Source organism: Ambystoma mexicanum, chromosome 1p, assembly GCF_040938575.1.
Source record: "Ambystoma mexicanum isolate Mex_15411 chromosome 1p, UKY_AmexF1_1, whole genome shotgun sequence".
Classification (NCBI taxonomy): domain Eukaryota; kingdom Metazoa; phylum Chordata; class Amphibia; order Caudata; family Ambystomatidae; genus Ambystoma; species Ambystoma mexicanum.
The window spans coordinates 1,103,716,065-1,103,732,337 of record NC_090921.1 but is presented as its reverse complement, the minus strand read 5'-3'; the positions used below and the strand labels follow the sequence as shown (position 1 = coordinate 1,103,732,337).

General features: G+C 43.8%; 1 protein-coding gene across 3 annotated transcripts in view; it reads right to left on the bottom strand.

Moving 5' to 3' along the window:
• Positions 1 to 16,273, bottom strand: part of HASPIN (histone H3 associated protein kinase) — a 734,185-nt gene that overhangs the window by 285,230 nt on the left and 432,682 nt on the right. For all 3 annotated transcript variants that reach the window (XM_069604709.1, XM_069604710.1, XM_069604711.1), the window contains one exon: positions 6,377 to 6,531. In XM_069604709.1, the coding sequence (XP_069460810.1) occupies positions 6,377 to 6,531 (155 nt within the window). The remainder of the gene's footprint in view (positions 1 to 6,376; positions 6,532 to 16,273) is intronic.

The window sequence follows — 16,273 nt, the reverse complement described above, 5'->3', positions numbered from 1 at the left end:
TTGCCTAGTTAAACTGTATTTGAAATCAAACAAACCTAGAAGACCAGCTGTCAATGAAGCACCGACACTTGAAGTAGGTCCTGGTCGTAACAGGCTAAGATTGAGTGAGAATAATATCATCTCACTAAGAAAATCACTAGAAAATACAACAGAAATGGAACAAATTGTGTACACCACTCTATTAGAGATATATCGAGAGACAAAATGTACTAAGGCAAGACCGGACTTTACACAGCTCCATGCATGGGATGCAGAAGTTAATGAAAAGAAAATAAACCTGAAAAAAGCACTGAGAATGCTCAAAAACAAGTCAAATACAAATAACCAAAGCATAAGACAAGACATTTGAAACAAACCTATAAGAACTGGCTAATTAGCCATAAACACATCATGTTACAAAGAGATGCTGAAATTATGATGGAAGTACTTGCTAAAAGAAAGACTAGAGATTTTGGGCCTTGCTGAATAATATCTCAACACCCCAAGGAGCCATTATGAAATCTACGATTCCGGAAGATCAATGGGTCAGACATTACGCAGAAACATTCAACAACAATCAACCCAATATAAGAATTTCACCATCCTCAGAGCATGAGTGGTCAATTGAAATAAAAAAAGAGGACATCTACAGAAACATTCTAAAATTAAGTACATCAAGAGCACCGGGACCAGATGGTCTAACAAGTCAACACCTAAAACAACATCCAGAACTATGGGCAGATTTCTGCTACTCATTATTTTGGACCATTCTCCAGAAGAAACAGATACCATCTTCCTGTCGGTGTGCCATTGTAGTACCAATTTTTAAAAAAGGTGCTCAAACTGACCCCAAGAATTGCCGGCCGATAGCTCTGCTCGATGTGGTCGGCAAAATCTTTGCCTCCCAGCTCCAAATCCAACTACTACAATGGATCCAAGATTCCAAAAGATACGACCCTCGACAAACTGGATTCGTGAAAGGGGTTGGTTGCGGGCTGAACTTAACAATTCTGAACTTTCTGAAAATAGAAGCAATCCGACAAAACAGAAAGATCTATGTAGCATTTGTAGATCTATCTAGCGCTTTTGATACCATCGACCGAGAGATGCTCTGGGAAAAGATGAAGAAATGGAAGTGCCCAGATAATCTCCTACAACCTATAAAGGAACTCCACACGGACAGTGTCATTAAAATCAGACTTGATTCAAGTGGAACGCTGAGCAAGCCAATTGAAATGAATCAAGGTGTGAAACAGGGCTGCCCGCTTGCAGCAACGCTGTTTGGTTTATTTATGTCTGATATTGGCGATAGTCTTGCAGATGTAAATTCCTTTCCACCAAAAATAAATGGGCAAGCAATAAGTTGGATGCTATATGCAGATGACATTGCATTACTGGACCTAACACCGAGTCGACTAACTCGAAAACTAGCAGCTTTAGAGAGATATGTAGAAAAAAACAAACTAAAAATCAACCCTGCAAAATCTGAAATAATAATTCTGCAAGATTTAACACGAAATAATAAACGGAATACAAAAAACATCCCGAAGTGGAGATTGAGAAATGGCATCCTAAGATGTGTGAAAAAGACAAAGTACCTAGGTGTCTGGATCAACAGTAACATAAATGACGCACCCTGGACAGAGAATGCTAAACAAAAATGTAGACAATTAGCAAGTCAAGGAGTAGTAATAAATAAAAAGTTTGGGAAATTCTCGTTACAACCAGAGATAGCCCACTATAACCAAAAAGTGATCCCATCACTGATCTATGGGGCAGAAAGTGCCTTAGGAGTGTCTGCCACTCTATGGCCAGAACTAGAAAATCAATATTGGAGGCGAGTCTTACAATTACAGAAAGGAATCTCGAGTGCATGTGTGAGATACGAACTCAATTTAATATCCATGCATGCCCGAGTGCTATGGAACATGCTATCCATATATCGGAAAATCATCACAGTAGAATGTCTTCCTCAGTTCAAGATCTTACAAAATGCCATGGAGGGCAACGAAGAAACCCCATTATGTAAATGGGCAGTCGGTTGTAAAAAGCAATTAGAGTTACTGGGAACTGATCAAGATACCCTGAGAAACAACCCGAAATTATGTGAAGAAAAAGCTATGGGAACAGGATTGGTGCTCGACAGTTGATGATCGCAATCGCCACAAACTTATGGAAGATGCAGCTATTGAGGCAAAAGATCGAAAGAAACTGCCTCAATACTTGATGAGAACTGCTAATGCAAGACGTCGAGCAATCTATATGAAATTTCGTATGAACTTAATAAACACCAGAGTAAGCCAAGCCATAAGAACGCGGAATTTGAAAGCAGTTCTCAGGTGTCGTCTCTGTAATAAACACCAAGAAACCCTTAAACATCTTACACTGTATTGTGAGGCCCTGAAAGACCAGAGATCTGTGCATTTAGGACATCTAGTGCGGAAATACGCCACCTTAAGCGGAGAGGATCTATGGCAAAAATTTCATAACCCATGTCAAAAAGACATTTTCGGGTTGACAAATTTCTTGCAAATACTCGAAAGTTTGCTAAAAGACAACTAAATTGGAGAGAGAATTTAAAAAATAAGTAATGGGTGCTTCAAAAATGTTGAGATGTGATGAAGAGGTGAAGTAAAGCCAGACAAAGGATTGGTAATGAGTAATGAATCATCTGAAGCGAACAGAGTTAATGAAAAGTGGGACCATCCAAGTCGGGGGGAAACAGTAAGGGATGGAACGCAACATTCTGTTATGAAATAATGCACCGTAATGACTCATTTTTGAAGAATCCCATAGATAGATAGGGGAGGAATTATGTATAATTGTGTTTTTCAAAAAGTTTGTACAAACTAAATGAAAATAAAAAATAAAATAAAATAAAAAAAGAAATATTTATTACACAAACATTTCTGTTTTGCAGTTATACATATTTTTATGTGCTTACAAAATATTCCCGTTTTCACTGGGACTTACTTTTTTGCTCACTAAAAGATCATGTCACTCCTAACTTTTAATTGAAATAGAGAGGCCCACTTTAAAAATCTAATCTGGGGCACTGTGCGGGTTGGTGACTGATGTCTGCCTCCAGAGCAGTCCTTAGCATGGGATTCAGCATGATGCAGTGAATTAAAAGAAAAATGCTAGTGGCATTCCTAATCACAGCGACGTCATTTCACCAAAATTCCAGGGGTAGCAGAAGTGAGAGTCACGACCCTTGACCCCTGATGACATCACAAAAGTGATGTCATTTGACCCCACCCCGAAATTATATCACGGGAAGTGATGGAACATGACCTTTCACCTGTTGACAAAACAGGAAGTGGCATCACATAGCATTGTACACTGCGAAAAATATGGTTACGATATCACTATAATGTGTACATTTCATAAAAGAATGGATCGGCATATGTATCGTTAAGATCAGTGTGTATAGGGCCACAGTACCAAATTACTGTGAATGCAAGTAGACGTCCATGACCAAATGATGTGTTATTATATAGCGATTAAGCGCTTTATATAGAAAAAAGATACACCCAATATCACCCAACCTGTGTTCGTACTCATTTATTGACCTCAGAAGGATGAAAGGCTGAGTTGAGGCGTTTAAGAAAAGACTTAAACAGTGACTCACCCCCTGAAGTGTGCCTGAAATAAACCTTTAATTAGTCTAGCAATTATTGTATAGAATTCCAGAAAGACACATTATTTGGTATTCCTATTCTTTCTTATTTAGGGTCAGTGCTGAAACACTGCTTTTCTTATTTTTATTCTTTTTTTTCTGGGGTCTGAACAAGAAAGCCAGCCACTCCAGAAGTAAAGAGCCACATTGTGCTGGCAAAAGCCAATGAGCTTGTATTACAAAAAAATAAAAAAATTCGCAAGGGAGACCCCAGAAGTCGCAAGGGAGACCAAATGACGTCCCTGCCTAAGCACTGTACCAAGTGCACAGAAAAAGGGAAGGGAAGCCATGGGGTGCCAATGGCTCCATCTACAATGCCTCTGACATCACTTCCAGCATCATGGGCACTCACTCAAGTCATGTGGAGCAGAGGAGGAGATGCGTGGTGCCCTCTGGTGTCGGAGCAAAATCAAACTTTCATCATATGCAAACTATATAAAGCATCCACAAACCAGGAGCAAGGCAGAGCTGAGCCAAGATCTGGTGGGGAGAGCTGGCAAGATTCCAAGAACCACGAATACACCTTGGAGGGGGATGGCGCTGCGTTTTATCGTTTTCTTTTGCCTGGAGTGCACAGGATTAAACCCTGGATGCATTGTTGAAATGTGTTATTTTTTCCTCTTGGCTGATGTCTTTGGCCGATTTCTTGGCATTTGTGGGCGTGATGGTACCTCGCAGCCCAATACACAAAGAGGCTATGGGTCGGGTCTCAGTGGGGAATTGCACTTCTAAATAGAGGGGTAAGCACAACTCAAAACTAGATCTCAAGGAGCATAGCTCTGCTGCCAAACTTAGGACCGCTATGGGATTGGTGGTAAACTGTTCTTTGGAGTGGAGTAGAAGTTCGCTGCTAGGCGCGGGCGTTACCTACAGTGTCATCCCAAGCTGGAACTTGAGGCTGGCACAGTGCAGATTGGGATTGAGGACACTTGGGGTGGGGGGGGGGGGGTCTTGGTGGTACCTCAAGATAGCCCCTAGTTCTCGAGTGCAGGACACACACTAGGAATCTGAGGTGCAAGGATTGATGTGCAAACCAGGCACCAATTTAACGAGGGATGTATTGGTCCCAGAGAAGTGGGTTCTGCCAATGAGTTGCTCCTTAGATGGTTCATGGAGGCATCTGGAAGTTTCAAGTGTGAATGCATGCAAGCTTTATTGTATATAACAGTGAGAAGAAATGGTAAAATGAAGACTGTAGACCGGGGTTGTTTGCACAAGACATTTTTAATCTTCATAAGACCTTTATGACGACTTTTTTTATGCTTGCACCAGTGCAATGTTAGGGAAACAAAAACTTCCTACTAGGGACCAGTAGAATACGGTTCGTGAATTCAGAACCGGACTCTCATCCTTCATCAATGTGCTACCATCTCGGAGAGTTCTTTCCTGAATGTTGGGGTGCAATGTAGGAGAAAATGAAATCACGTGGTTGCAAAGCCTACAAAAATAAAGGTATAGTAACACGAAGATTTGCTTGCAGTCTTTGTTAAAAATGACTTGTGTTCAGACACCCTGGCAAACTCAAAAATGGAAGCTGTGTCCACAGAAACCCGTTTAAAAGGCCAGAAATAGAGTGAACTACAAATTGTGCCATCAGGCTGATGGTAAGTGGACTCAAGCCACTGAAGGGAAAGGCAATGCAGGTCTGCCTCATACAAATGCAATGGTCACTTAAATCTGCTTGCTAAAGACAGACTGGAGCCTAGAGAAGATCTCAAGTGGTCCCTAGCTGTTGATGAAGCACACAAGGTAACCTTGAGTTGAGTAAGCAATATCTAGCATTGGTAGCAGAAGAAATGAGTAAGCTCCATGTAGTCAGTGGCTCAAGGGCGGGGCAACTACTGCAGCACATGCAGAGCAGGCTCCATTTTGACAATGATCTTGCAGAGCAAGGAATGTTCTGGTCACTGTAATGCGGCACTGACTGGCAGTCTCAGAGTTTGAAGGTCACTGCAGGCAGGATATAGCACCAAAATCCTATTGCGAAGCGGTCAATGTAATTAAGACAAATCTTAACAGCTCATAAACCCATGTACGGTAGAAAAGGCCCGTGAAAACTGATGCAGGCTTTAAGTGAATGAACAGGCAACAGTGCAGTGATTCTTGTGTTGGGGTGAGGAAAAGCAAACTAGGAGGAGGACAGGGCTATATATGAGCCTTCCTGTACAGTTACTTGCAACAAAGAGCAAAAAATACTCTGCATTTCCTACTGAGCCCCAGTCTTGGATGATGCACCAAGCAATGACCTCCTTTTTTAGCTCATCATGCCGTTATGGAGACATTTTTGAGATGTCATTCTGCCCAACTCATCCCCACACTTTAACTACTTTGAACATTGAGGAGGGTAGACAATTAAAAAGGATAATAGTATTACGGAGGATGGCTCTGGTCAAAAACCAAAATGATTGTCCCTTTAAATTGGGTGATCTGTAATAACTAACAATACCAAGAACTCACTGCGTCAGCAGTTCAACATTAGCCTTGCACTGTCCTGCCCACATCACAGCAGGGTGGGTATTTGAGGTTCATACAGCAAATACAATTATGCCATTACAATTAACCACTTACATGTACGATTTTGACTGGGAAAAGGACATTGGTGCAAGGAGCGAAGAAGCAGTTCATGTTGTCAAGAGTAATAACTTGTGATGGTCTCCTTGTGCAGAACATGCATTGAGAAAAACAATCTGCATTAACTCACTTTCCAAAGGCACTTACCATAGAGGATCTTCCTGCACGATGTTCCATGGCAAGTCGTTGCCCTATTGGAGTCTTGAGGATTCCTAATGGCTTGAGATGGGAATATGGAGTTGACGGTGCAAATAGATTGGTACCCTCTGCTCCTTGTACCTCCGACTGCGCTTCAACTTCCACTGGCAACAAAAGAAATAGAAAAGGTAAGCCCATGACACCAAATGCTGCCAAGTAGAGGTTACAGCTGATGGAGGAGCCAATGCAATGCAAATTATAATCACCAGAGTGAAATAAGACACATAGGGAAAAGCAGGAAAGCTGGATCCTGTAACTGAGTTCAGCACAAATGTAAAGACTAACGACCTCATTACAAGTGGGCCTGATCCACAGGGTTGGGGCCCCCATGGTGAATCCTGCACTGAGCAGGAGATCAGAGAAGATGCTGACAGGAGCTGTAATCTTCCCCATTCCAACCAGGAACTTGCATCTACAATGACCATCACCCGTACGGCACATCACAATTGCCCTAATTTTCCCCAGTGCACCTCAGCTCTGCACGTTTAGAAGAACTTTAAGGTAAGTGGCTGAAAGGATGGAGTCATGGGTCTGCTTTGGATTCAAGGCTGCCAGCATATGTGCCCATGTCAAGTCTAGTTTGCCCCGTGCAGGCACATTGCTCACGTGCAGTCATACAATGCTGATGATACTAAAAAGTGGGCTTTAGTGGATATTTTAATCAGTATGCATTGTGAAATATTGTAGACTGTCCCATTAAGTATTGACCAAGAGTTCAAAGATATTATTCATGGCAGGGGTCTTGGGTTAAACACAGAAGGCCCGATTCTCCAATAATTGGCACTGGAGCACATCAGAAATGCCCACGAGTATCTATGTGAATCGGGTGTGAGATAGTAGGAGCAAATCAAGGTTTCAAACTGGAGCAAAACTGTAGATACCTGGAGAACCTGTGTTGACCTTCAGGAGTAGTCTGATACAATCTTGAAGTGGTAAACACACTGCGCTAGAATATAAATCCACCGATCTCTTTGAGGAGCTTCTCCTTCCCCTCTACCCCACCCAGCTTTTGTTTTGCATTACAGGTGGGGACGATATTTGCCATTTCCCAGTGCAAAGCACCTGGAGCTGCCCGTGTTCTCTGCACGCAGTCTGAAATCGAGAGGAGGTGCACAGTGGGCGGACAGCAACACAGAGGCAGAGGCACAGAGGCAGCAGAGTGTGTTTACCACTTCAAGATTGTATGGAATAACCCCAGAAGAAGGTTCCTCCCGAAACGTCTTGGGTTCTTGACTTAGAACACTGAAATAAAAAGAAGATGAATTTCATGAAAAGGAGGACCACAAGTCATCTATGAAAATGAGTTTCTAAATAATCGCGTAACTGGACTGAGAAAATAGCCTTATACGAATTTGAGCAAAATGCATAAAATGTATTTTTGAAACTGCCTTTCTTTACAGGACAAAGGTGTGCAGGGGACGGGGAAAGGGTTCAATTTCTTTGGCGACCATTTTGTTTGCCTAGGCCAACGGGCCGACTGCTTTTATCGCTGGTTGCTGCAATGGGGGTCCAGACTTCTTGGAATCAGAGGTGGCTTTGTTTGACAGCTGGGTCCAGCTGCGATCTCCATTGGTGACCTCGCATTTATACTACTAGGCTGGACTTCATGCTTTTGATGATGAAAGACCTCTGCTTCAGTACCCACTAAGAAGGACCGCAGCGATGTGGTAGATGAGTGAAGCAATCTTAGTGAACCATCAAGGATCTGCAGGTGGCAGTAAGGATGAACAACAGACACCATTTCAAACAAAGGACCTCTACCTGTTGGAGACAAGCAGCAGCAGACTGCTTTAGAGGCCGTCCATGCCCCTTCTCTATGTCACTCAGCATGGCCAAGCTTAGAGGTGTCCCCCCTGTAAGATGCAGCCCAGCTACATGACCATGGCTTCCATCACCTTGGAGAGGACCCACAACGAGGTACTGGACTGTGAACTGGTTCTGCCCATCAGAGGAGAGAAACCAAGCCCATGGTCGGTAAAGATCAGAGTTTCACCATTTGGGAGTTGGATTGGCATCACTTGTCATATCAGCAAAATTCAGGTGTCCCTCTGTGGCCTCTGGAGCCATTCAGGAAATTGACCACTGGAAGGTTGGCATTCAAAGCACAAGATATCCTCCCGTTACATAGAAACCTTATCTGGGGGTCGCTAAAGCCCACATACAATGGAACCTGCAACAATCAGACCCAGAGCGGCTGTCCAATTCATGGATAACCAGGCACAGCCTTGACAACACTCTTAATCAGGAGGATAGATCAGGGGCAACCTGCTCGCCTTGAAAGCAAGACGACACTGAGCAACACAGGTTCGATCCCCGGGTCCGCGCTTAGAAACCTCTGGGTATTAAGCGCGTTATAAATAACCCATCATATCATAATAAGGCTCTACCTGTGCTCTGACTGGAGGCTGCAAAGAGTATGACTATATATAGCCATTGCCTATCCATGTCTGGGTGGAAGACAACCAGCAAAGACAGTAAGACAATAAGAGGGTTTAAACAATGAGGGTAGTCATTGTGGACACTACACTGGACAAATGGTAACATCAGAGAAAAAGTTACAGTATCACTGCCACGATCCTGTCCCTTTGAGTAAAATGAAACGTGGAAGACTGTTCCCGTTCACTGCGGTCCTTAAGGGAGGTAGCAGTGCTACACAACAGACATCAATGTGGGACAGGGATACCCTGTACTGGTAGTTTTAAGGACTAGCAAGTGCATCCAAAACAAAATAAGGTAACTTTTTGAGTTTAAAAAAGGACCAACCAATAGGAAGATGGATAATGACAACAAAAAAACCAAAAAAAACCAAAAATATCTATATTCTTAAAAGTACAAAAGGAAACCAAGTCATAGGTTTATTTGTTAAAGGGCAGTAAAGGTATTTACATAGATACATGGGGTGCTACCTTCGCACAAGGCAGTTACTTAGGCTTGTTTACCAACACAAAATAAAAGTAAGGTTACCTATGTCAGCTTCAAATTGAAAAAAGTACATACAAATCGGAAAGAATAAAAAAATGTTAACTGATTCATAGCCACATACTCAAACATTCCACGTTTCCATAAAATTATTTCATTTGAGCAAAAGATTGAAAAAAAACTTCCAGAAACTAATCTAGGGAAAAAGCGAACCTGCTGCAGTCTGGTGTTCTTACATCTGCAGATTACACCTCCGGGCATTTTCCACATTCAGTGCCCCAGCCTCCAGGCTGAGGATGCAGCATCACACCAATGGCTTCTGTGGCATCACAATTCACAAGAGCATGGCCTAGGTGAATACAGTGGCTTGGTTCCCGTTTCATCAGTGCTTATACACAGTTTACACTGGCAGCCAGATAGTACGTACACCCATATTACTCCAGTTTCAGACTATCTTGCTTCTGCTGGTATAAGGATACCAAAGCCACGACTCCACAATGAGTTCACCGTTTGGTTAAATGGGCATTAGAACCTCTGCAATTTAGGGTGAGGGGTTCCGCTGGATGGAGGCAGACTACTTGCGACATGGTTTACAGGTTAACTAGCTTACCACTGAATACGTTTTACAGTGTATGTTCTTGCCTTTTGTGTAAAATGTTCGTTTCTGCCCATTGCAAAGTACGTACACATTAAAAATACGCACATTGTTATTTCCTGCAGCATGAGACCAATTGGCCGGCTCTTCTGTAAGCTGTGATAGAGTGCCTATTGCCAGTTAATTGGTTAGGTATCCTGTTTAGTGAGGAGCAAGAGGAATTCAAGAACACTCCACGCCTCTCTGTGCTGATTAGAACAAGGGAGTGGAATGGGAGAGCAAGTGAGAGTTCAGTGATTTATAATAAGAAAACCAGCCTTGCCAACATCATTTGCTTACCACCACCAGAGCACCACCACAAATTCCAGTTACACATCCAAGTATACAAATGTGCAATAATGTATTATGCCTTTAAAATGCACACTAAGGAAGTAAAGCCTCTACTCAAATATTGTCACACATTTACTATAAAACAGACATACATTCACCAAAGAAAGCGTATACTTACATGACCAGTGAAACACTGGTTAGAACGTATATGCATGAAAAGTACCAAAGACACCTTAGAATAACCACAGAATATGTACCCTAACACTTAATGAGTCCAACCCTAAGATGGGTTGGGGCATTGTGCCCTAAAGTCACTAGCTCCAAAGGTTATAGCTCACAGGTAGGGTTAAGTGATTGACAATGCCAACGGATATGATTAAAAACAGTCACAAGTTAGGTAAAGTTCAGGTAAGTAAACTCACTCAATCTCAGCCACTAGGATAGGCCTAGGAAGGGCTCCTTGACTAGGCCTCCAACGACTAAAGTCAGGAGAGAGTAGCAACAGGACTTCATGCCCATGAAGCCCTATGGAGAACAGGGCAAGAGGGGGGCAGTAACAGGTATGTTTACCCCCCTCACCCAAATTTGTCCAGGGACCACTGCTGGAGTTTCGGCTTAAGCTGCAGACACATCCTTCGGTGCTACGTCCTGTTGAGACACCTTCCAGCAGCACATCCAAACGAAGAAAGATGAAGACTTGTGAGCAAGCCACCTCAGGACACCTCAAGAGAAATGAAGACGAGTTGCAATGGGAGTTACCACGATGAGGCAGCAACAAATGATCTTCAATGGTCTATGTGTTGAACCAGAAGGAGGCAGACAAAGACGACATTTCAAGGATATTTATTGTCAAATGATAAAGAAAGATCTCACTATCCCCATCGTCATGAGGGTATTCCCAATCTACAAAACTAAAATAAAAGGGTGCTCGTCTGTCCTCTAAATAAATAATTGTCCTCTGTCAAAACCTACTCTCTAGCTCTACCACTATTGAAAACCACCTAAATAACCAGAGGTTTTTGCTACTGGTTGATGGGCCACAGCCACTGGCTTTGATCTCCAAAATCCATTCTCAGAAAACTGTTCATTAGAAAAATATCAGAAACGTTCCTTTATCGGTTCCATGCGAAAATGTCATCTGTTATCTGACATCAAAGTTCTATGATTCACCCGCTTCACACTCCTCATGAGCTCTATCAATTCTTGACAATGGTTTAAACTTAAAATTCTGTTTATTCAATTGATTTTTCTCATCTCCCTTTACTGTCCAATTGTACAGTTATAATTGTGTTTCATATATTTTAACCCTCCTGGTTTGTACCCCTTGTTACTTCAATGGCGTCCTCCAGACCCGTTGCTGCTTTGTATCCAACACTGTTCGCTTCGGGTTTCTTGGGACTCTAGGCTTTGTTCCTTGACAGGATTGTGGTGTTGGCTTTCATTAGCAGCCTCCCAGGCCACCACGGCCTTAGTGGGTCACACCACCAGCAGAGACAGCGTTTCTGCCTCCATCTTGTCCACCGCATGTACTGCCGGACCTCGAGCGTCCTTCGTTCTCTGCTCCATGGGCTTGCGTTATCGCCGGCTCCTCTGTAGTGCACGACTATGCCCCCCCTGGACATCATGTCATCATAGCATTACCTCAGTGTTGGAATGTCTCTCTCTCTGGGTTCTTCGTCCTTTTATGTTCGCTACGTTGTTTCAGGCAAAGGAAGATCCTCCTTGTATTTGGAATGTGCTCCAGCATTGTCCAAAGCCAACGAGAACGGTACAATGTCACTGCTTGTTATAGGTAATGTAGTGTACCTAGTATATTTCTCAATTCTCATGTAAGCAGATACTGTCTTCATCGAAGGGAGTTCCTTATGGGAATGGGAATCCTTGTCCCCCTAGAGGGGAGTCACTCCCAGTGAGGTCCCACTTGCCCAGACCCCAAGGGTCTTGCATAGCGGGCTCACCTTGATAGCCTGGAAGAGGGATGAATATTGCAGATTTGTCACAACAAAGTAGCAGGCCCAGCACAGCTTCCATTGATGCAAGAAGGATGAAAAGGGAGGAGCACTCTTCTTGGTACACAATTGGAAGATCCTCCAAGTTCCAAGGAAGCACTTGGAACAGCGGCGGCTGCAGCAAGGTAGTCCAGGAGAAAGCTGGCCAGTCCACTGGTTTGTCTGGTGACACTTCCGGAAGGTTCAGAAGGTATGGATCCTTGAACAGGGATACAAACTGGTTGATCCCACTGGTCCAGGGATCAAAGCACCAACAACGGTCTTCTTGAGAGGAGGCAGAGGAGCAAGGCTTTACTGGGACCAGTGGTCGAAGGAGCTGGAGCAGTGCTCCTCTACTTTTTCCAATTACGTTTAACCGTTCCTATACTTTTATTTTAAAAAGTGTATGAAGAAGTAGAAACTTGCACTTAAGTGCACTGCACTGGACATTCCTTTAAAACAGCAGGCGTGTTTGTTTGGGGGTTTGGATTGTGCATGGGATGGGGGTGGCGATGGGGTTTATGGGGAGCGGCGGCAGGCCAGCAAGGAAGATAGTTCTGCTACTACTTTTTGTACACTTCGGCCACTGACTGAGGCTTCACTGGAGTTGGCGCTGGGGAGCTGCAGGAGTTGTCAACTGGCTGCTCTTGTTCAAAGGGATCTACGTGATCCGACCGTGGCTGATTTTGCCGCGGCCGAAAAATTTTGCATGTGAAATGCACGAACCACAAAAGGTTTGTACATTTCCCATGTGAACACACGTTCAAAACATCTACATACCCACAACACACACCCCCACCCACACCCCCAACATAAACAAACACTACTTACCTTTTCTTCAGGCTGTGTCCCTGCGGCGACGGGGTCCCTTTCTCTTTCGTGATCGGGAACCGGCACCTGGGTTTTTTTTTTTTTTTTTTTACGGGCGCTGCAAGGGTTTCCCCCGCAACACCCTGCTCACTATACATTAAAGTATAATGAGCAGGGTGTTGCGGGGGACACCCCTGCAACCCGTTTTTTTTCCCTCTGGTTTGTTGCAGGGGGTGTCCCTCGCAACACCCGGCTCACTATACTGAATAGTATAGTGAGCCGGGTGTTGCGAGGGACACCCCTGCAGCCCCCGCAGTCTTTTTTTATTTTTATACCTACATACAATGCATGCCACCAAAGGTTCAAACTTTTGATGTTCGGACCTTTGGTGGAATGCATTTTCAGACTTTTTGTACGGTCAGACCTTTTCTTCGGTCCGATCGTGCGTACAATTCCGTTCAAAGAGGACCTGGCTACAACAATACCTTGCAGGGGCCCTCCTTTTATCCAAGATTTGGGCTGGGAGCTCACTCAAGCCCACCAATGGTAAGGGTCTGCACCCTTCAAACTGGCAGTGGCTATTGAATCATGGATAGCCACTGGCCTCAACATCTGACCGGCAACAGACATTCAGGCACCTGAATGTGTACTGGGACTAGACAATCCCAGCCCCCACAACTGGGCTCATGCAAAAACTGACCCTTTGTCTACGAAAGCGGCAGTTTTCCCTGGGAAAGGGCATACCGTATATGGCATTTCATGACATGAGAAGGCAGGAAGAAGGCCAAATAACAATATGGCTAAAGGACAAGTGAAAATCTTGTGGCACAGCCATCTTAGGGTGCTAGCCACCTTGCGTAGCCCTTTGCGGTAAAAGCAAAAGTGCATGAGAAAAACGTTTCAAAAAAGGTAGCAAAATAATGGCTGCCACCAGCTCATCTTAGGCACATTGTAAAAGTAACAAAAAAGCCATTTCAGAAAAAGATATAAGGATACAAAGTTTCCTAAGCGCAATTCACTTTAAGGTGATGTGTGTATTAAGGAGTTTTACTAATTTCCACATAAGGAAGGACTATGGAAGACTCTCAGCGTACTGGAGTCCAACTCTTAGACTAGCCCTGAACTAACCAAAAGGTTTGGTAGCTATGGCTGAGCAGCCAGGCTTATCTTAGGAGAGAGAAGTGCTGTAATTGAGCACACAGTTAGAAGACACTTACACACTTGCAGTTATTTATTAAACAAACTAGGAAGTGTTAAGTTCACTTTTCAATTAAGGTAAGCAAGAGAAAACGTTTGTACAAATATACAGTAAGACTTTTGCAGTTGTAACTCAATTGAATGGTACACCTTAAGTTGGAATGCAGGTAAGGGAAAGTTTCTTTAGGTTAGAAAAAGTATTCATCAACAAATAATCCTAAACTGATAATACTGGTAAGTAAAATACCTTGTTACACACTTCTAGAATAGTTGAATTAATTCAAGATCAGTAAAGCACTTAGCAAATAATACTTTGGAAAAACTGGTTCAAGGAAGAATGAATGAATCAAGACCAACACAGAGAAGGTAAGACTTGCATTAAATGCATAGAGGCTTTAGAAATCCTTCTCTATCGAGATATGAGAGTCTCAGCGTCAGATTGAAGGGCAAAAGGTATAAGGCACAAGCTGTAGCATGTCAAAGGTTCCAGAAGACGACTTGTAGCAAATGGGTATAGTTCTTTGCTGGGAAAAAGAGTTCAGGGACTTTGTAGAAGGTTCACTGTAGGCGCACAGGCGTGGGCAAACGTGTATGGGCAAACTTCCAAACGTATGAATTAGCACTCCAAAAACACAGGCGCAACAAAGAAACTCTAGGTAAATTTTACCAAGAGCCTCACAGTACCTTTAACATGAAGAAGTTGCAGCTGGAAGCTTATGCGATGCAGTAGCAGACCCGGTCAATAGATTCTTGGTCAGGTAGACTGAAGAAGGACACTGGATGGATTTTCGCAGCAGCCATTTAGAGGCGTCAGACAAAGGATTCCTTGTGATGCTGTGCCCGGTCGACGCATCTTGCTTGCTCAGCCCAGCATTCAGATGACAGGACTTCAAGGAGCTGAATCTTGCCTCTTGAGGTCCATAAGGAGTTCACAAAAGTTTGAGGAGGATTCGCTCTTCGGAAGGCAATGCATTGCACGCTGCCCACAGGTCCTAGTGTATTGGCGGCTTGCAGCCCGTGAAGGTCACAGTTCGTCGTGGGATGACTTGAAATGTAGGTCCTCTTGAGACTGATTGGTCCCACCAGTCTAAGGAAGTCATCTGGATCAGATCTTCCCCGTCGCTGGGAAAAGAGGGCTGTAGCAGCAGCATTCAATCAGATGGCTCTGGAGGTAGCTACAAAGGTCTCCTGTTCGGAATGGAACTGCCAGTGGTCGACTCTGGCTTTAACATAAAGACCCTCGCCTTTTATGTAGGAACCCAGCCATTCAACATGCATGCGGTCAGTCAGCCACCCAGTCAGAACTAGATCTAAGCAGGCACACTGGAGGACAAAGACCTGAGGAGTTTCAGAGTCCACCCAGACACACTGGTGCCTTTGGGCAGGCTTCACAAAGGGATCCCGGTGAAGGACCTCCCCCATCCAGCATGGCAGAAGAACAAACCATTGTCAGTTGGTAGAAAAAGTATCTACTGCCACCAGCCACTCAGATGAAATGGTTAATGTAACCAAATAGTTCTAGGAGAAGGGGAAAAGAGACACTAAGTGTCTCCGCAGCACCCAACATAAGGTGGGAGGTGCTGGTTCTACAACGAAATTATAGGTAGGCTAAACACTACCCTGCTATCCTTGAAAAAGTAGTTCTCGCAAGAAAATTAAACAAAAGAGGCAAGCTCAAGGAGCTTCTAGTAATACTGCTCACCTGAGGTGCTGTGTCCTACAACATGAAAGTACAGATGTCATAGAAAAAGATGGAGGAAAGTGACTACCAAAATAGACCCAAAAAAGGGTCCCAAAGTACAAAAATAAGAATTGGTGAGTGAGGAAAAGAGTCCCACTCACTCATGAGATTCAGAAAGACCCAATAGGCATCGGAAGTGTCTGAAAGTGTCTGCTGTTGGGCTGTATCGACTGTGCTGCTGCGCTCCTGCTCTTCTCCCGTCGGCAAGGAGAAGCAAAGGTTGAGGCGAACCGCGACTCTAAACCATGTTGGGTGGACTTCCACAA